The sequence below is a fragment of the Coregonus lavaretus genome (genome assembly GCF_964263955.1).
Source record: "Coregonus lavaretus genome assembly, chromosome: 26".
In the NCBI taxonomy this organism is placed as follows: domain Eukaryota; kingdom Metazoa; phylum Chordata; class Actinopteri; order Salmoniformes; family Salmonidae; genus Coregonus; species Coregonus lavaretus.
Genome location: NC_140013.1, coordinates 18,731,841 through 18,752,635, shown reverse-complemented (window position 1 = coordinate 18,752,635; position 20,795 = coordinate 18,731,841). Strand labels below are relative to the sequence as shown.

Here is a 20,795-nt window from a genome sequence, read left to right as displayed (position 1 = left end):
GTTCAAGTTGCCAAACGTCAGGCTCAAAACCTTAATGACTTGGAGAAGATTTGCAAAGAGGAGTGGGACAAAATCCCTCCTGAGATGTGTGCAAACCTGGTAGCCAACTACAAGAAACGTCTGACCTCTGTGATTGCCAACAAGGGTTTTGCCACCAAGTACTAAGTCATGTTTTGCAGAGGGGTCAAATACTTATTTCCCTCATTAAAATGCAAATCAATTTATAACGTTTTTGACATGCGTTATTCTGGATTTTTTTGTTGTTTTTCTGTCTCTCACTGTTCAAATAAACCTACCATTAAAATTATAGACTGATCATGTCTTCGTCAGTGGGCAAACGTACAAAATCAGCAGGGGATCAAATAATTTTTTCCCTCACTGTATATACATGGTCTAATACTCCAGTATGTTTTTATGGTACAGAATAGATGTGTTCTGTTTAATGGGGAATTCCCTGAGGACCTATTTAAGTAACCATCACCATGGAAAACTTTGAAACACGTGATCTTCAGAGTGTCTTTGTCCCACAGGGAGGAACATGTTCCATCCTGCTTAGTGACGAGACAGACTGTAAATCTGTATGACCATATCACTGGTATGCAGATGTCACAGTCAGATCTCATGCCTATAGTGGAGCATGGTGCTGCATCTGATGCTGATGTGCCTAGCCTTGGACGCCCAGGTTTCCAAGGTGAGGTGAAAGCCTGTGACAGAGCCTACGTTGTGCCCTACTGAACATGACCCTGATGGTGGCATTTCTCTAGGGAAAGTGGTGTGACGCACAGGCTACAGCCCAAATGACAACCCCGGTCCCAGTTAGCAGCAGTCCTGCCTCTCCTACAGCCTGTGTGTCTAACCTGACAGCTGTCATGTACAGACCAGACCAGTCATAGAGCAGGCTAATGATTGGCTACATACCTGAGCTCCATTGTAACGATACACACAAGTCATATATTAACAGAACTAGGCTGGAAAACTCTCACTGCTCAGCTCAACTCAAATGTCAATCACATTCCTGTGGGGAAATGCTAATTAGCAGAATAGTTTCCCAGTACAAAGTGGCACAAATCAAGTCAATAACTATGTACTAACTAACATATTATATCTCAGTAACAGTTACTGAAATATGACTTTATTAGGACAGTATTTATTAACTGAGGACTGTGATTGTGTCTGTTGAAAGTGAAGTCCAGGCCTCTGTTTCTCTTTACATTAACCTCAGATGGTGCATGTGTGTGTTTGTATTTGTATTTGAATTTGTGTGTGTGTGTGTGTGTGTGTGTGTGTGTGTGCGTGTGCGTGTGCGTGTGTGTGTGCGTGTGTGTTGGAACATAAACAGTGTGTTTTCATGGCAATTCGAGTGGAATAAGTTGTTAGAGGTGAGAGGTTATTGGTTGTGCCTCCTGGTGATTCAGGAGACTGTCATCACTGTTCCATTTGGTTTCCTCACTTCACTGGGTTCATCCTTTCTGCTGACCTCCTCTGGTAGTAATGTGTAACTGCACCACCACATGGAGAGTGTGTGTGTGTTTGTGTGTATGTGTGTGTGATCTCCTAGCCTTGTCCGTGTGATAGCTGTGATTCTGGGTCAGAGTTAACAAAGTCTGTTTGTCTGTTTGTCAGTAATTCATGATGATCTTTCTCCAGTTGTATTACACAGCTCATGGAAAACCAAATGACAGTGTTTCCTATGCTATCAAAGACAGGAAAATACAGTATACAGGCTTAAATTATGACAGGGAAACAGCATTGCCAGACATTATATTACCCTGTGTACACACACACACACACACACACACACACACACACACACATACACACACAAACTGCTTATAATAGGTGACTGATTTACAGAGGTTCTGCTGTCAAAGTGGAGGACATGCATGTCCATTAGCAGGAGGACAAGGTTACTAACTACATAGAACCCAGCTGTGTTACAGACTGCACTGGAGAGGGTGGGGGAGGAGGGGGATAGGGACATCTAATAAATCCCAGAGCAGACTGAGGACTGAGGATGGAAGGTAGGAGGGGAGAGAGAGGGAGAACAGAGAGAGAGAGACAGTCAGTAAGACTGTCGTAGTGGTGGCAGCAGTAGCAGGAGGACAGCCAGGCTTGCGGTGGTCTGTTGTGGGGACCATCTCTCTCTCTCGCTCTCTCGCTCTCTCTGGCTGGAGCCTGTTTCCGCTCCCTGTATCTGGACCCAGAGACCCACCAATGCAACAGGTACCTCTCTACTCTTTCCCTCTACAGCCTGCCCTATACAGTACCTCTGGCCACAGGTATTAGACCTCTACTCTGTATCTCTCTGGCCTCACACAGGTCTGTGGATTTGTCATGCTTTTATTGCTATATAGAGGATGACCCTGATGTTCAGTTTAATAAAACTGCTCTCTGTCTCGTAGACCAAAATAAACAGAAGATAAAAAGGCTATGTTTGATGTTATTGTTCTTCTGAGAAAAGAAAACTACTGAGTTAAGTGTAATCATTGAGTAGCTAGTTCTTATGTCACTATTCGGGGAACTTACATCTGTCATCTGGTATGGGAGTGTTTCTATATCCTCATACTGAACTACTAAGGTTATCTCTTAACGTTAACAACTAACACTCTGGATGCATCCTGAATTGAATCATATTCCCTATATAGTGCACTACTTTTGACCAAAGCCCTATGGGCCCTATGTAGGGAATAGGGTGCCATTTGGGACGCATGGTCTGATTCCTGAACAGAGAGGAGGGTTGGTGGTGGTACACAGTGTGTTGAGAGGGGGTGACAGACGTATGCCTTGTTGAAATGAAAAAGGAAATCTCCAAAAGCCAGAGTTTATGTTTTTCTCTCCTCCATGAAGGGCCTCCAAGATAGCTGTCAAAACACTTTAGCATTTGTGGGAAAATGGCTCCGCTCCAGCGCCTGGAAGTGTTTATATAGAATTTGGGGCTGAGGTACGGGGAAGGACTAGAGCTGGGGCTGGGGTTATAGAGCCGACTGGGGTTGGGGGCTTAGGTTGGGGCAGAGGGCTGGAGCTGGAGCTGGAGCTGGGGTTATAGAGCAAACTGGGGTTGGGGGCTTAGGTTGGGGGAGAGGGCTGGAGCTGGGGCTGGGGTTATAGAGCAAACTGGGGTTGGGGGCTTAGGTTGGGGGAGAGGGCTGGGGCTGGAGCTGGAGCTGGGGGCTGGGGTTATAGAGCAAACTGGGGTTTGGGGCTGAGGTTGGGGGAGAGGGCTGGGGCTGGAGCTGGAGCTGGGGCTGGGGTTATAGAGCAAACTGGGGTTTGGGGCTGAGGTTGGGGGAGAGGGCTGGGGCTGGAGCTGGGGGCTGGGGTTATAGAGCAGACTGGGGTTTGGGGCTTAGGTTGGGGGAGAGGGCTGGGGCTGGAGCTGGAGCTGGGGCTGGGGTTATAGAGCAAACTGGGGTTTGGGGCTTAGGTTGGGGGAGAGGGCTGGAGCTGGGAGCTAAAGCTTGAGAGTGATCACTGTATGTATTTCACAGAATGCATGGCTGATTGATTTGTGTTCTGTTTGGAGCTGCTGGCTGAGTGGGGCAGAGGTGTGAGGGGCTGTGGAGAGTGTAGAAGGACGGGATCTGTAGAGGTGTTTTCTCAGCCCTGCCTGGGGTCGTGAGGTTTCCTGGTACAGGCCTCTCTTCCAGGACTTCTCTTCCAGGACTTAGTAAAGGGATTCATGTGAGTCAGGGTGAGGTTTAGATCTGGGCAATGGTGGGGAGATGGGAACACCACTACCCTGTGAGATCAGACCAGACCACTGCCCCATCCCTCCCTCAGCCAGGAACAGGTCTGTAAATCACAGTGGTGGTTTAGAACATATCTGATGTCTGCTTTTTGAAAACAACTTGAAGTAACCCCCCATTTCTTTAACTCCCTGAGGATACATCATTCTAGAAGGTTCACTGGGTTTAAACTAAACGGGCAGCAGCCATGTAGCGAAGTCAGAAGGGCTTTTTACATCCCTGTGGGCGCTGGATGTTTTGGTGCTGTTGTAATAGTAGACATAGTAGACAGTGGTGGGTGTGTGAGTGAGTGACTATCAATGTATGTTGTTGTATGTGTCTTTGTGTCTTGTGTAGTTGAGACATGGTATGTGTCACTGTGTTGTCTAAGGTATCTATTGTTCTAATAGCATTAGTTGTCTGGTCTGTGCTGTGTGAAAGGGTTGGTGACTATGTTGGAAGATGGAGTCAGAGAGAGTCAGTTTAAGAGCTGTTATCCTGCCAGATGAAAGGCTGGTCTTTCTGGGTGATCTTCTGAGCTGTTTCACTGGGTGAATGCAGTGTTGCTACAGCTGTGCTGTTCTTGTTTCAACTCCATACCAGAGTATGTGAGCGGAGCTGGAGTGGAGCGAGGAGCTAGGCGTGCCCAGTTTGACTGGAGTGCAGGAGCGAGATTACCAATGTCTGGAGCGTCTGCCTTTTCGCCCGCTTTAATTTTGCTCCTGTACCGCTCCTGTAGAGCTCACTTCACTAGCTCAGGGCATGCCCGGCCCAGCATGCATTTGCAGTCTACTTGTGTTCTGCTATAGCCCCTTGCTTTAGCTACTGTCATGGAGTTCGCTAAATATTTTTATAAAGAAACTGATAAAACACACAGGTGCAAAATCAAGGTGACTTACAAAGATGAGGACCAAGTGCAAGAGAGAGAGTGTGGTGATGTAGTGTCCACAACTAAAGAATAATTGTGGAATCTGAAAATACAAGTATTCTGAAGCATGATGTTGTACTTACTATGTGCACATGCTAAAAGAAAGGAACGAGGTGGGTAGATAACTAAGTGTGTCATTGTAGCAAAGTATATAGGCCATAATTGATTTTGGCCCAATAGGCCTGGCATATTCCCACTTTCAAGGAACTTTCCATTTTGATTGGGTTATTTTGCCTAAAAACCTTTAGGCCTATCTATAGAAACATAAAAAAAAAAAACTATGCATCTCTGCCCAGCCTGTCAAGAATGTCCAAAAGGATGTTTAGCATCCCCAGTGGCTCTGCAAGCGTGGAGAGGATATTCTCCGCTGCTGGCCTGCTCTCCAGGCACCATCACATGAGCCTGAAGCCACAGACTCTGGCCAAACTCGTGTTTCTAAAACTCAATTCAAAAGGCACTGTAGACTGAGCCTAATAAGGCATTTTTCGTTTCATTTGTATTTAATTGTAAGTGTCACAGCCTATATGTGCGATTTATAGACTATAATGATTTAATACAACTAAATGTTGTTTAAATGCCAAGCGCTTTATGTCCCTGCCAGCATAGTGTGTCACACTCACAAATGCTTCACAATGTATTTCTTTGTAGAATAGCCTTGAAATAATATAGCCTAAATAATGTCTGGCTCCTGACCTATTTAGTGTGTTTATATGCTGTTTAATATGACATGTAGCCTATTTGAAATGATGAGTGCTTCTTACATTCACCTTTTCATGTTTATTAAATGACTTTTCATTCAAATCATATGGTTTGGTTTCAATACTTCACAACCAAATGGTAGAGCCAGGCAGTAAGAAAAATAGATGGGTGTTGGTTAAATTGTGATTTTAATGAATAGAGCAAATTTGGTGGGGCCGTTTTTAGCGGAGTGGTTTTTAGCGGAGCGGTTGGAAAGGACGTGGAAGGACATGCTCCGTGAGCGATGAGCGGGATTTCCGACAGCTCAACCCCGCTCACATACTCCATACATACAGGCCCTTCAGAGAAACTGACTTCTGACCCAGTTGTCAGGCTTCAGCCCTGGGTTGCTTCCCAAATGGCACCCTATTCCCTTTATAGTACACTACTTTTGACCCAGGTCCATAGGGCTTTGGTCAAAAGTATTGCACTATATACACGCTTAGGAAAATGGGTTCCAAAAGGGTTCTTTGGCTGTCCCGATAGGAGAACACTTTTTGGTTCTATGTAGAACCCTCTGTGGAAAGGGTTTTTATATGGACCCAAAAGGTTCTACCTGGAACCAAAAGGGGTTCTTGAAAGGTTTCTCCTTTGGGGACAGCCAAAGAACCCTTTTCGGTTTTAGATAGCAATTATTTTGCGAGTGAGGGAATAGGGTGCCATTTGGGACAGGGCCAGGTCAACAACAGCAGCCTGCATCCTTCAGATTTGTAGCTCATGTCCTCCTGTTATCCTGCTGTTGACATTGACAATCAATAATCACTCTCTCACTCTCTCACACACTCACACACTCACACTCTCACACTCTCACACTCTCACTCGCCACACATGGTGTTGGGTAGATTAGCGAGTGAGTGGCAGTGGCACCTCCTGGTAGGGTTGTGATAGAGGGGTATTGTATGGATGTATGGGCTGTGGTATGGGGGCATGAGGGGGGTATTGTGTGTAGCGGGGGTGGAGAGGTATTAGGATGTAGCCCTGAGGGTGGCAAGGGGACCATGATGGAGACATGGGGGGAGGTTAATTAAAACCTGAAATGGAAAAATAGACCCACGTTGTTCCCACGACACTGGCAGAGTGACTTGGGGACTGAGCCTGAAGCTGGGGCTTGGAAGAAGGTAGGGGGTATGGGGTAGGGGGTAAGGGGACATAGGAGGAGGGTGAGGGGTACCGGCAGAACCTGGGGCTAGGCTATATTATTAATCCGTCTACTGCCTCGCCAGCACTCTGCTCTCACTGGACCTACTACTGCCTATTCCTGGCTCTATGTACAGAACAGCTACCTACGTACAACCAGTCACTCAGGGTCTCTCCAATGAGGCTACAGACTACTATTTATAGACAATAATTTAAGCCTAACTTAGCTCTTCCTATTGTCCATGCACAATTGAACTCTGTTAGACAAGGAAATGTTAGACAGAGACAGGAGGAAATGTTGGCTTGTTTCAGACATGAGACATATGAGGTGGTGGTTGTGGTTGACTAGAAGGTGCACACTGTTTCCTCCTGTCTATCTGTCTGCCTCAGGCTGTTAATGTAAGGTAGTGTGATCACTGAGTAGGTGTTTGTGGTGTTACAGTAAGATAGTGTGATCATCATTGTGTGCCGCAGTAGTCTGTCTGTAATCAGGCTGCTGTCACTCCTGATGCCTTCCCCAGGGTAGTCAGACAGACAGCAGGGGAGCAGTGCACTAAACTAGTGTTTTCACAGCCACAGCTCTCTCTCTCTCTCTCTATCTATTAGTTATTTCTCTCTCTCTCTCTCTCTCTCTCTCTATCTATTAGTTATTTCTCTCTCTCTCTCTCTCTCTCTCTCTCTCTCTCTCTCTCTCTCTCTCTCTCTCTCTCTCTCTCTCTCTCTCTATCTATTAGTTATTTCTCTCTCTCTCTCTCTCTCTCTCTATCTATTAGTTATTTCTCTCTCTCTCTCTCTCTCTCTATTAGTTATCTCTCTCTCTCTCTCTCTCTCTCTCTCTCTCTCTCTCTCTCTCTCTCTCGCTCTTAGTTCTCTCTCTCTCTATCTATTAGTTCTCTCTCTCTCTATCTATTAGTTCTCTCTCTCTCTATTAGTTCTCTCTCTATCTATTAGTTTCTCTCTCTCTCTCTCTCTCTCTCTATCTATTAGTTATCTCTCTCTCTATCTATTAGTTTTCTCTCTCTCTCTCTCTTAGTTCTCTCTCTCTCTATTAGTTCTCTCTCTATATATCTATTAGTTCTCTCTCTCTCTATCTATTAGTTCTCTCTCTCTCTATCTATTAGTTCTCTCTCTCTATCTATTAGTTCTCTCTCTCTCTATCTATTAGTTCTCTCTCTCTCTATCTATTAGTTCTCTCTCTCTCTATCTATTAGTTCTCTCTCTCTCTCTCTTTAAATAGGGACTAGGGCGCCATTTGGGACGCTGTCTGAGGATCTCAGTATGACTCATGGCTGCTGATTGTTGACGGTTTATGTCATGGTTTTATGTCATGCTTTGGTTTTCCCCACTTTAGCTGCCCACGCTTTTCCGTTCCGTCGATTTGCTGGAAAAACATCTGGACTCCAAGAAACTCCCCCTCCACCCCGTCTTCTCTCCCTCCCTCCCTCCCCTTCCCTCCTCCTCCCTTACTCCCCTCTCTAAAGCAAACAATGTCCAGCTCTCTGGCTGTGTGACAGGGACGAGGTGGTAGAGGGGGGAGATGGAAGGAGGTCTGGGATGTTTAAAGGCTTCTCAAGCCACGGGTTCAAACTATACTCTTTTTCATGTAGCGTTTGATTGTAGTGATGAGGTTTCATTGGGATTACGTCTTTGGAGAGAAAAGTCCCACATTGCACACAGGCATTAGTAAACACGGCTCCTGTTGCTTGGCTCCTGGCATGATGTTCTCTGCCAAAAATGTGCTGAGAGAGATGTAGTGGGCAGAGCTGGGTAGGAGGGTAGAGGAGGGGTAGGGGGTACAAGGAGGGGAGAAGAGTGGGGAGCACCAGAAAGGGGTGGAGTTGGAGAGAAATAAGGGGGTGGCCACATGGCTATTTGGGGGTAGAGAGAGAGAGAGAGAGAGAGAGAGAGAGAGAGAGAGAGAGAGAGAGAGATGTGAGAGAGAGAGAGATGTGAGAGAGAGAGATGTGAGAGAGAGAGATGTGAGAGGGATCAGTAGTGATCAGTATCTCTGAGCAGCAGGCCGTGGTACTAGAGAGCTGGTATCTAACATTACTTACTGCTGCGTGGGAAGAGGAGAAAGATGCCCAGAAACTCTAATACGTCTGTAGAACCACCGTATTGGAATGTGGACATCCTAATGACTGTATGATGAAAATAACCAGTGAGTAAAACACAATCTGTTTCTTACAGTCTGATTATTACAGAGTTGAGAATATTTAGTATGAAAATGTATGCACTCACTAACTGTAAGTCGCTCTGGATAAGAGCGTCTGCTAAATGACTAAAATGTAAATGTAAAATTTAGGTTTGGACTAATACAGGGATCATTTATCTCTCAAGTGTAACTCTACTTCTTTAGAATTTTGACAAGTCTAGTGTAGTGATTGTATAATTTTTTTAACAAGGAGCATGTTTCTTTATATCATGTTCTATAGGCGATGATCTACACTTAACAGTTAACCAGTTATCTTTGTTACCTGCCTGTATCATTCCGAATTCTGTCATGCATCTCTGTCATGTTGTTGGCAGCCAGCCAGCCAGACAGGGTTAGGGTTATTATTAGGGCTTGCACTAGCAGGTTCAGCTCAACCCTCCACCAGCCACTCTCCAAGTCTGCATCCCTATGGACCCTGGTCAAAAGTAGTGCACTATATTATAGGGCATAGGGTGCCACTTCAGACGCACACAGACCAAGTGTGCCATCGCTTCCCTTTAGGACACTACCTATCTGCCTGTAGATCTGATATTCCATTCGTTCCATAACAAAATGTTCCTACTACCAAAAGGCTATGTATGGATATATATCCAATAGAGAAAGTAGTGCACAATATAGGGAATAAGGTGCCATTTGGGCCACTGCCAAGGAATGTTCCTATAAAGGGAATGTTGTTGCATAAGGAGAGGAAGGAGTATCCCCTGTAGGGATAGGTTGGTCGGCCACACACACACACCTTAGTAACACACCTACTGCTGGTGGCATTCAGGACCTTTGTCCCTCCAACGTGCTGGGTTTCATGTCATTGTGGCGATGCAACTGTACACAGTAACATGTTTACACTGTACACAGTAACATGATTACACTGTACACAGTTTTACAGCCATGGTTGTGTAGGAACAGGCAGTTCCCGTCCTGGCTCGCTGCCAGACCAGGGGTACGTCCCATACGTCCCAAATGGCACCCTATTCCCTATATAGTGCACTACTTTTGATGGGCCCTGGTCAAAAGTAGTGCAATATACAGGGAATAGGGTGCCATTTGGGACGGAAACCAGCCTTTTCTCGCTGGAGAAAAGGAAAAGGTACGTCGGAACGTCGGTTGGAACAGAATGTCTCGAGATTCTGTTACAGAATGCCCAGGACAGGACAGTGAAATTCCCAGATCGTATACCCTGTTCTGTTCCCAACAGTCCCACCTCCGGCTGTGGGACAGAGAATGGAGCTGGAGGACCTCTCACCATGTGGTGCAGTATAACAATATGACTCTACTGTACTCAATACAATATACAACTGTCAGGACAGGCTAGTCGGAAGAGAGAGAAAGACCTGAACTCACGGAAAGTCTTTATTCTTTCACTTCTGTGACCTCTGATGCTGCTATCTTAAGACTAGTGACAGTGACTGGAGGTGTTCCTCTTCTATCATGTGTCTTTACAACACTGCACTCAAAGACTTGTACGTAGATAGAGTTGAGCACGCTGATCCTTTATTCCACTAAGAACTGTCTAGATGGCCAGGTTAGTGTCAGTTATCTTTGCTGCTGGGAGATTTCCCATGTTCTCAACCTGTGATGTGACCCTGTTATGGAGGTCGTTGGAGTAAACCGTGATCTGACGTGGGTGTAGAGGTAAACATGGACGTTGTCATCCAAGGACACTGTCTGCGTCCCAAATAGTACCCTAAACACTTGATAGTGCACTACTTTTGACCAGATCTATATGGGCTCATAGAGCTCTGGTCAAAAGTGTTGCACAATATAGGGAATAGGGTGCCATTTGGAACACACCCTCTCCCTCTGGGAACTGTTAATATTTATTCAATTGGTGGTCTGACTTGTCAGTCTGCGGAACAAAGTCACTAGTCATTGACATGTGGACACAGCGCTGTAATGACACAGGTTAGTCACAACACAGGTGAGTCACAGAGCAGATGGTCACGGTGTTTGAGAGAGGAGTAGCATACAATATAGCCACAGAGCAGGGTCTGGAGAAAGGTGGGGTACAGACAAGACAGATGAAGTTACAGTGAAAGGTTATCTCTGTCACAGACAGTTCTGTATGGAGACCCAGGTGGGATGAACTGTGATAAATGACTAGTGCGTCACAGAGCGTCAGACACAGACAGGGGCAGGAACAGACATGCTGGGATACCTGTTTGGAGTGGAGTGGTCCTCTTTATCCACACCAGACATATTGTTGAGGTGATTGTCGAGGGAAATTGGCTGGAAGATGTTCCTATTGTGTTGATCTGCTGTGATATTAACAATAGCTAGTTCGTCTACACACCAACGTGCCTTGAGTATACTGCTTCACTGCACTAGACTATTGTAGCAGCTTCACTGTGGAGTTGGGATCCTATTGGAACAGGAGGACAGGTTTGGGATCCTATTGGAACAGGAGGACAGGTTTGGGATCATATTGGAACAGGAGGACAGGTTTGGGATCCTATTGGAACAGGAGGACAGGTTTGGGATCCTATTGGAACAGGAGGACAGGTTTGGGATCATATTGGAACAGGAGGACAGGTTTGGGATCATATTGGAACAGGAGGACAGGTTTGGGATCATATTGGAACAGGAGGACAGGTTTGGGATCATATTGGAACAGGAGGACAGGTTTGGGATCCTATTGGAACAGGAGGACAGGTTTGGGATCTAAACAGACTTCTATAACAGACCTGTCTGTGTCTGTAGTGCCAGTCCTGGGTAGGTGAGAATATTTTTAATTCATAGTAGATGGGAAAGAATTGGAAAGTGTTTTTGAATTTTACTAGATCATCTTCTTTCTTCATGTTTGACATAGTAGCCTATTGATTATGTAGTGAGAGTGGTGTGTTGGCTGAGTAGTGAGAGGGGTCTGGTGTGTAAGTTGAGGAGTGATAGAGGAGAGAGAGAGGAGTGAGAGTGGGAGAGAAGTGACACGAGTAAGTGAGAGTGAGAGAGAATTGACAGGAGTGAGAGTGAGAGAGAAGAGAGTGGAGTGAGACAGGAGAGAGAGGGGTCTGTTCTGTTAGACGTGAGAGGTCTGTCTGCTTCTTGTCCTGTGAGTCAGGAGCTCGGAACCAGAGAGGGGATGTCACCCCTCAGGTGTCAGCAAGGTCAGGTCATGACCCCACAACAGGGGTCACCACTAGGGGTCACCTGTAGGGGACAGGGTTAGGGTTAGTACAGGACAGCTGCTCTGTCAGGAGGCTGGCTGGATACTTACATTCTGGTTATGTTGCAGCCCCAGTCCCTTTGATCATTGTGCTGACCGCCATATACACTACATGACCAAAAGTATATGAACACCTGCTCGTCAAACATCTCATTCCAAAATCATGGGCATTAATATGGATTTGGTCACCCCTTTGCTGCTACTACAGCCTACACTCTTCTGGGAAGACTTTCCACTAGATGTTGGAATATTGCTGCGGGGACATTCTTCCATTCAGCCACAACAGCATTAGTGAGGTCGGGCACTGATGTTGGGCGATTAGGCCTGGCTCGCAGTCGGCATTCCAATTCATCCCAAACGTGTTCGATGGGGTTGAGGTCAGGGCTCTGTGCAGGCCAGTCAAGTTCTTCCACACCGATCTCAACAAACCATTTCTGTATGGACCTCGTTTTGTGCACGGGGGCATTGTCATGCTGAAACAGGAAAGGGCCTTCCCCAAATTGTTGCCACAAAGTTGGAAGCACTGAATCGTCTAGAATGTCACTGTATGCTGTAGCGTTAAGATTTCCCTTCACTGGAACTAAGGGGCCTAGCCCGAACCATTATTCCTTCTCCACCAAACTTTACAGTTGCCACTATGCATTCGGGCAGGTAGGGTTCTCCTGACATCCGCCAAACCCAGATTCGTCCGTCGGTCTGCCAGATGTTGAAGCGTGATTCATCACTCCACAGAACGCCTTTCCACTGCTCTAGAGTCCAATGGCGTTGAGTTTTACACCACTCCAGCCAACGCTTGGCATTGCGCATGGTGATCTTAGGCTTGTGTGCGGCTGCTCGGCCATTGAAACCCATTTCATGAAGCTCCCGATGAACGGTTCTTGTGCTGACGTTGCTTCCAGAGGCAGTTTGGAACTTGGTAGTGAGTGTTGCAACCGAGGGCGGACAATTTTGATGCACTACGCGCTTCAGCACTCTGCGGTCCCGTTCTGTGATCTTGTGTGGCCTACCACTTCGCGGCTGAGCCGTTGTTGCTCCTAGACTTTTCCACTTCACAATAACAGCACTTATAGTTGACCGGAGCAGCTCTAGCAGGGCAGAAATTTGACGAACTGACTTGTTGGAAAGGTGGCATCCTATGACGGTGCCACATTGAAAGTCACTGAGCTCTTCAGTAAGGCCATTCTGCTGCCAATGTTTGTCTATGGAGATTACATGGCTGTGTGCTCGATTTTATACACCTGTCAGCAACGGGTGTGGCTGAAATAGCCGAATCCACTAATTTGAAGGAGTGTCCACATACTTTTGTATAGTGTATTACAGAGAACATAAGACCGTCAGTCCAGGACAGTTTGATCTGCTGGCTTTGCTTTGTTCTGATATCTATATTTAGCATGATTTGTAGATTTCTTCTGTTTGACAAGTCTAATCTTTTGTAAAACTCGAATAAAAAAAGGACAATAAAAAGGATATATATTACTTTTAAGGTGCAGTTCTAGAAATATATATCCCATGTCTTCCTGTGCTGATCCCTCTGCTGTCCACCGGTGTATCCTGACTTGAATTTATTTCACCCCTATCAGCACTCTGTTGTCAGGCTATACCCTATAATCCAAGCTTAGAGACCAGACCTCAGGTAGTCAAGTAAGGTTTTATGTAAATCTACCTGAGGGACCAACTATCTATCACCTTAGTACTAGTTCAAGTTTTATTATCACATACAGTACATTTACATTTTAGTCATTTAGCAGACGCTCTTATCCAGAGCGACTTGCATAACATTTTTCATACTGGCCCCCCGTGGGAATCGAACCCACAACCCTGGCATGCAAGCGCCATGCTCTACCAACTGAGCTACACGGGGCCTTGCATACTATCTAACAGCTAAACTCAGCAAAAAAAGAAACGTCCCTTTTTCAGGACCCTGTCTTCCAAAGATTATTTGTAAAAATCCAAATAACTTCACAGATCTTCATTGTAAAGGGTTTAAACACTGTTTCTCATGCTTGTTCAATGAACCATAATCAATTAATGAACATGCACCTGTGGAACGGTCGTTAAGACACTAACAGCTTACAGACAGTAGGCAATTAAGGTCACAGTTATGAAAACTTAGGACACTAAAGAGGCCTTTCTACTGACTCTGAAAAACACCAAAAGAAAGATGCCCAGGGTCCCTGCTCATCTGCCTGAATGTGCCTTAGGCATGCTGCAAGGAGGCATGAGGACTGCAGATGTGGCCAGGGCAATAAATTGCAATGTCCGTACTGTGAGACGCCTAAGACAGCACTACAGGGAGACAGGACGGACAGCTGATCGTCCTCGCAGTGGCAGACCACGTGTAACAACACCTGCACAGGATCGGTACATCCGAACATCACACCTGCGGGACAGGTACAGGATGGCAACAACAACTGCCTGAGTTACACCAGGAACGCACAATCCCTCCATCAGTGCTCAGACTGTCCGCAATAGGCTGAGAGAGGCTGGACTGAGGGCTTGTAGGCCTGTTGTAAATCAGGTCCTCACCAGACATCACCGGCAACAACGTCGCCTATGGGCACATACCCACCGTCGCTGGACCCAGACAGGACTGGCAAAAAGTGCTCTTCACTGACGAGTCGCGGTTTTGTCTCACCAGGGGTGATGGTCGGATTTGCGTTTATCGTCGAAGGAATGAGCGTTACACCGGGGCCTGTACTCTGGAGCGGGATCGATTTGGAGGTGGAGGGTCCGTCATGGTCTGGGGCGGTGTGTCACAGCATCATCGGACTGAGCTTGTTGTCATTGCAGGCAATCTCAACGCTGTGCGTTACAGGGAAGACATCCTCCTCCCTCATGTGGTACCCTTCCTGCAGGCTCATTCTGACATGACCCTCCAGCATGACAATGCCACCAGCCATACTGCTAGTTCTGTGCGTGATTTCCTGCAAGACAGGAATGTCAGTGTTCTGCCATGACCAGCGAAGAGCCCGGATCTCAATCCCATTGAGCACGTTTGGGACCTGTTGGATCGGAGGGTGAGGGCTAAGGCCATTCCCCCCAGAAATTTCCGGGAACTTGCAGGTGCCTTGGTGGAAGAGTGGGGTAACATCTCACAGCAAGAACTGGCAAATCTGATGCAGTCCATGAGGAGGAGATGCACCGCAGTACTTAATGCAGCTGGTGGCCACACCAGATACTGACTGTTACTTTTGATTTTGACTCCCCCCTTTGTTCAGGGACACATTATTCAATTTCTGTTAGTCACATGTCTGTGGAACTTGTTCAGTTTATGTCTCAGTTGTTGAATCTTGTTATGTTCATACAAATATTTACACATGTTAAGTTTGCTGAAAATAAACGCAGTTGACAGTAAGAGGGCGTTTCTTTTTTTGCTGAGTTTATATGGTTCAGTCTCAACTCTGTGTCTGTTTTTTGTTCTTCCAAGAGAACAACCTTCCATGGTGAGTGCTGATGGTTGCTGATGTGTGTTTTTAGTCCAACTCATCATAAAGGCGTTCGACATGCTGTATTTTTGTTGTTGTTGACAAAAAACATTTGGACAAATGGATGGATTTTCTTCCCATAATTTATAAAACATGAAAGTTAAATTGTTCAGTGAAGCAGTGAATACCCCCTACCCACCACTCCATGTTGAACATACTGTTTATTTCTGATTCTCTGACTGACAAGACATGTTTTCTTGTTCTGTTTCAGAACTCGAGGCGAAGGAGGCGTGTGATTGGCTACGAGCGGCAGGATTCCCCCAATACGCTCAGCTCTTTGAAGGTAATAAACTCAATAACACACCAGAACAATGCAACACTGGCACTGGCACTGGCACGCACGCACACACACACACACACACACACACACACACACACACACACACACACACACACACACACACACACACACACACACACACACACACACACACACACACACACACACACACACACACACACACACACAGTTGTCTGTCAGTTCCCCTCTCCAGCCATGTATTATTGTCTGAGAGAATGGTTTGATCATAACATACACATTATAATAAGGTAATAAAGTCATAATAGACCAACTATAAAACAAATATGGCAGTTTTATTTTGAAATGTAACTTCTGTTGTGAAATGAGCTGCTGTTGATTTTAACTTTGATGTAGAGTTTCTATATGAGGAGTGAATCATCTGGCATAGTCTGGCTTCCTCTTACACTGCCCTGCCCTACCCAACCCAACCCTGTCCCCTGTTGAGTCCTTTCCTCTCCTCTCATGTCCTCTCCTCTCATGTCCTATCCTCTCCTCTCATGTCATGTCCTATCCTCTCCTCTCATGTCCTATCCTCTCCTCTCATGTCCTCTTCTCTCATGTCCTCTCCTCTCATGTCCTATCCTCTCCTCTTGTCCTATCCTCTCCTCTCATGTCCTACCCTCTCCTCTCCTCTCATGTCCTCTCCTCTCATGTCCTCTCCTCTCATGTCCTATCCTCTCCTCTTGTCCTATCCTCTCCTCTCATGTCCTACCCTCTCCTCTCCTCTCATGTCCTCTCCTCTCATGTCCTATTCGCTCCTCTCATTTCCTCTCCTACATTCTCATATCCTCTCCCCTCATGTCCTCCCCTCTCGTCTTATGTCCTCTCCTCTCATGTCCTCTCCTCTTATGTCCTCTCCTCTCCTCAAGTCCTCTCCTTTCCGCTCATGTCCTCTCCCCTCATGTCCTCTCCTTTCCTCTCATGTCCTCTCCCCTCATGTCCTCTCCCCTCATGTTCTCTCTTCTCATGTCCTCTCTTCTCATGTCCTCTCCTCTCATGTCCTCTCCCCTCATGTCCTCTCTTCTCATGTCCTCTCCTCTTATGTCCTCTCCTCTCATGTCCTCTCCTCTCCTCTTATGTCCTCTCCTTTCCTCTCCCCTCATGTCCTCTCCTCTCATGTCCTCTCCTCTCATGTCCTCTCCTCTCATGTACCCTCCTCTCCTCTCATGTCCTCTCCTTTCCTCTTAGGTCCTCTCCTCTCCTCTCATGTCCCCTCCTCTCATGTCCTCTCCTCTGGCAGTTTCATTTACACAGCTGTCCTCAGGAGACTCAGAGGCTACGGCTCCTTTCAACTCACTCAGGACTGGAGAGAGGGAGGGAGGGAGGGAGGGAGGGAGGGAGGGAGGGAGGGAGGGAGGGAGGGAGGGAGGGAAGGAAGGAAGGAGACAGAGAAACAGGGGGACTGCAGAAAGAGAGAAAGAGAAAGCCTCGGCTGGGCTTTGGTCTGGGTAGTTCCTGGCTAGAGTTACTACCCAAACATGTCCAGCACACTAAAACAAAGAGGTCATGGGAAAAAGTTTTATCATCATGGTTTAGAAGCAGCCAGCTTTCCTCACTCCTACTCCCCTCTCCTCCTCACCCCTGCTCCCCTCCTCCTCACCCATCTGCCCCCTCTTCTCCCCAGCACCCTCGGTGCTCGAGGTCTTTTGAAGTGAGAGGGTGTAATGAATCTCTTGTTGACAGGGATTGTAGCGCGTTGTAAAGGAGACACGCTGACACCAGCCCTCTCTCTGTGTGTTTGTGTGTGTTTGTGTGTGTTTGTATGTGCGTGCATGTGCGATTGTATCAGTGTGTATTGAAAGCCGCAGATACAGTCTCCACTGCTATCCACATTCTGTCCCCCTGTATTCAGCTCCATACAGCCTGCTCACTAAAGGAAACAATGTTTACGTGAATATTGAGTATAAAGTAACTGCATTTTGAAACCATTTCACAATTCCTGCCGGCTGCAGCTCCCCGACCCAGATCTGTCTGAGTGTATTCTGATATCTGTGTTTCTCCTTATGTGACAAACCATGCAGCGGTGCTTTTCATAAAACAGTTAATGATTCCACATGAATGCAGTGGAATGTAATATGGAGGGTCTGGAGTGAATCTGTGCCTGTGTCCCAAATGGCACCCTATTGCCTACATAGTGGACTATGGGCCCTGGTCATATAACAGGAGGCCAATACCCAGAGACAGATGTAATGCTGCTCAATGGCGTTATTTGGTCCAGCTCTCTAGTACCACGGCCTGCTGCTCAGAGATACTGATCACTACTGATCCCTCTCACATCTCTCTCTCTCACATCTCTCTCTCTCTCACATCTCTCTCTCTCTCACATCTCTCTCTCTCTCTCTCTCTCTCTCTCTCTCTCTCTCTCTCTCTCTCTCTCTCTCTCTCTCTCTCTCTCTCTCTCTCTCTCTCTCTCTCTCTCTCTCTCTCTCTCTCTCTCTCTCTCTCTCTTCCTGAGTTAAAAAGTGAAGCTGCTTCTGATCTGCCACGTGTTTCCAGCCTGCCTGCTGCCCTATTACAGTTTTTCTCAATTGCTAAAACACTAAACCCTATTGTCTGAACCAAATGCTCAGTTGCCTGAACCCACTGATTGAATCAATCACTCTTTTGGCAAAACCATAAGCACTTTTCACCTGTTTAGACACAACTTGCCAACACATTTTCATTGTGATGCACCCGTGCTGCATAATGGTGAGCACATGTGACAAAAGTCAAACACAATTAGAGCACAGGTATCACCACTTGAACACAACAACTCAAAATTGATCACACTTGTGGCTAATGATGTGAGGGAACATATACAGTAAGCCAGTTCAGAGAGCACTGGTTTGTGAGGCCCTACAATGGATAGAAATCTGAGAGGAAGAGTTCGTGTGAGAGGAGGTCGAGGTGGTCGAGGTGGTCAGCGAAGACAAAGAACAGTAATATCTGATGAAATCAGAGCTACTGTGATTGACCATGTTCTTGTCCATGGTATGAGCATGAGGGAGGCTGGACAAAGGGTACAACCAAACATCAGTAGATTCACTGTGTCCACCATAATCCGAAGATTTAGAGAAGAGAACAGGTAATTACCTTTTTTTGACATTATAGTACAGTATGTAAATGTTGACAGCAATTACTGTATGACATACTATATACTGTACCACAGTATACTGTAAGTGAATATATGTTTCAGTACATCACTGTACCAATGTACTGTAGTATTGTAATGGAGGGTTGGTCTAACTGTTTGTAGGCCTAGTATTCCATGTATATTTTTTGTAACTCCATGTTCTCTTTTTGTAGAATTGAAAGACTGCCACATGGGGGTGGGAGGACAGGTATGTTCTCCCCACACCAAGAGACCCTAATTGTTGATATGGTCCGTAAGAAAAATGCCATTAAACTGAGCGAAATTCAGCAGAAGATCATTGAGGACCATTTACATTTTGAGGGTATCAACAGTGTCAGCCTCTCTACTGTTGATCGTGTCCTCAAGCGCAACAGACTGCGCATGAAACAGCTATACAGAGTGCCCTTTGATCGCAACTCAGACAGAGTCAAAGAGCAAAGATTCCAGTATGTACAGGTTGGCATATATCCAGACACATTCAATGTTGATTACTCTAAGTAGTGATTTACTGTAGTGGCCTAAATCACTTTTTCCGTATCACTTACAAAACTATATCTATTTCTACAGAGGGTTTTTCAACTGGATGCAATGGAAAGACCCCATCAATACATCTACATGGATGAAGCTGGGTTTAATCTCACCAAAAGGAGAAGGAGAGGCCGTAATGTGATTGGCCATCGGGCCATTGTTGGTGTTCCTGGGCAGCGTGGTGGCAATGTCACATTATGTGCTGCCATCAGCAATCATGGGGTTGTCCACCATCATGCCAACCTGGGGCCCTACAACACTCACCAGCTCCTCATTTTCCTCAATCACATGCGAGATGCTTTGTTAGGGCAGCAGGATGAGCATCCCATCTATGTTGTTGTTTGGGACAATGTGAGTTTTCACAGAGCCCTCCAGGTTAGAGAGTGGTACAATATGAACCAAGGTTTTATCAATCTTTGCCTTCCACCGTACTCCCCTTTCCTAAACCCCATTGAGGAATTCTTCTCCTCATGGCGGTGGAAGGTATATGAACGCCAACCTTACACCAGGGTAAATCTCCTGCAAGCCATGGGACTTGCCTGTGGTGACATAGGTGTGGAGGCATGCCAAGCCTGGATACGGCATGCCAGGGTTTTTTTCCCCCGTTGCCTGGCCAGACAAAATGTGGCCTGTGATGTGGATGAAGTCCTGTGGCCTGACCCAGTACGGAGACATGATGCTGTGGCAGAGTAATGCACTTATTTGTATATTTTTGTACTTTATTTTTACATGGGCTTACTGTACACAAGCGGCAAACGCATAAGATTTCTGTTTGTTTTTACAAGTGCTACATGTAAATGCACAATATTTCTGTTTTGTCTTTTTGTACAAGTGCTAAATGCACAGGTTTTTTTTGTTTTGCAACATGCATTTAGCCTACAGTGAACAATAAACATTTATTTCTCCAGCTTCATGTCCTGAGCATTGTGTTTTCTATTTTTCTACGTAGTGTTTAGTGACTGTTCAGTAGTGTTTTTTATTTTGATTGACTCGGGGCACGATTTGACAACATAGTTCAGTTTTGAGCACAGATTGAACTGTTTTGAGGTGAAAGTTTGGTTTTGCAAGAAGAGTCTGAGGTTTTGTGAATGTAGCTTGAAAATTGGGTTTTGTGTTCACAGTTAAGAGAAAAGGAGAGCAGCTTTCAAGAAATGTGTCTTAGCAATCGAGAAAAACTGTAAGGAGCTAGATAACTACTGAGAGGAGAAAATGACAGAACTTTTAAAAGTTGTATCTTTAATCTAAGAGCAGCATTTAATCTGTTTCCTTCTCCTCAGACTCTCAGTTCCCCATTGACATCTCTCCTGTAAAGAAAGACCATTACTTTCTGGACAAAGACCTGGTGGAACCTCTCTGCAGGTGAGTGGATTAAACCTGGTTGGATTTTCCATACTGCTTCCATACCAATTGCAGTGTCATTCAGTTGACGTTGAATGTGTGAGATTGTATGTCAGTCAGTAAGGTAACAA

At 46.0% G+C, this 20,795-nt stretch overlaps 1 protein-coding gene across 8 annotated transcripts in view; it reads left to right on the top strand.

Moving 5' to 3' along the window:
• LOC311101862 (stAR-related lipid transfer protein 13-like) overlaps positions 1–20,795 on the top strand; it is a gene marked incomplete at its 5' end in the record, with an annotated part of 95,345 nt that overhangs the window by 61,090 nt on the left and 13,460 nt on the right. For 3 of the 8 annotated variants that reach the window (XM_084143080.1, XM_084143082.1, XM_084143081.1), the window contains 2 exons: positions 15,597–15,668; positions 20,604–20,685. In XM_084143080.1, the coding sequence (XP_083999206.1) occupies positions 15,597–15,668; positions 20,604–20,685 (154 nt within the window). Of the gene's footprint in view, positions 1–2,096; positions 2,224–8,489; positions 8,690–10,596; positions 10,659–11,045; positions 11,450–15,596; positions 15,669–20,603; positions 20,686–20,795 lie in introns of those variants that run through there. The other 5 variants (XM_084143087.1, XM_084143085.1, XM_084143084.1 and 2 more) reach the window with 5 other exon arrangements.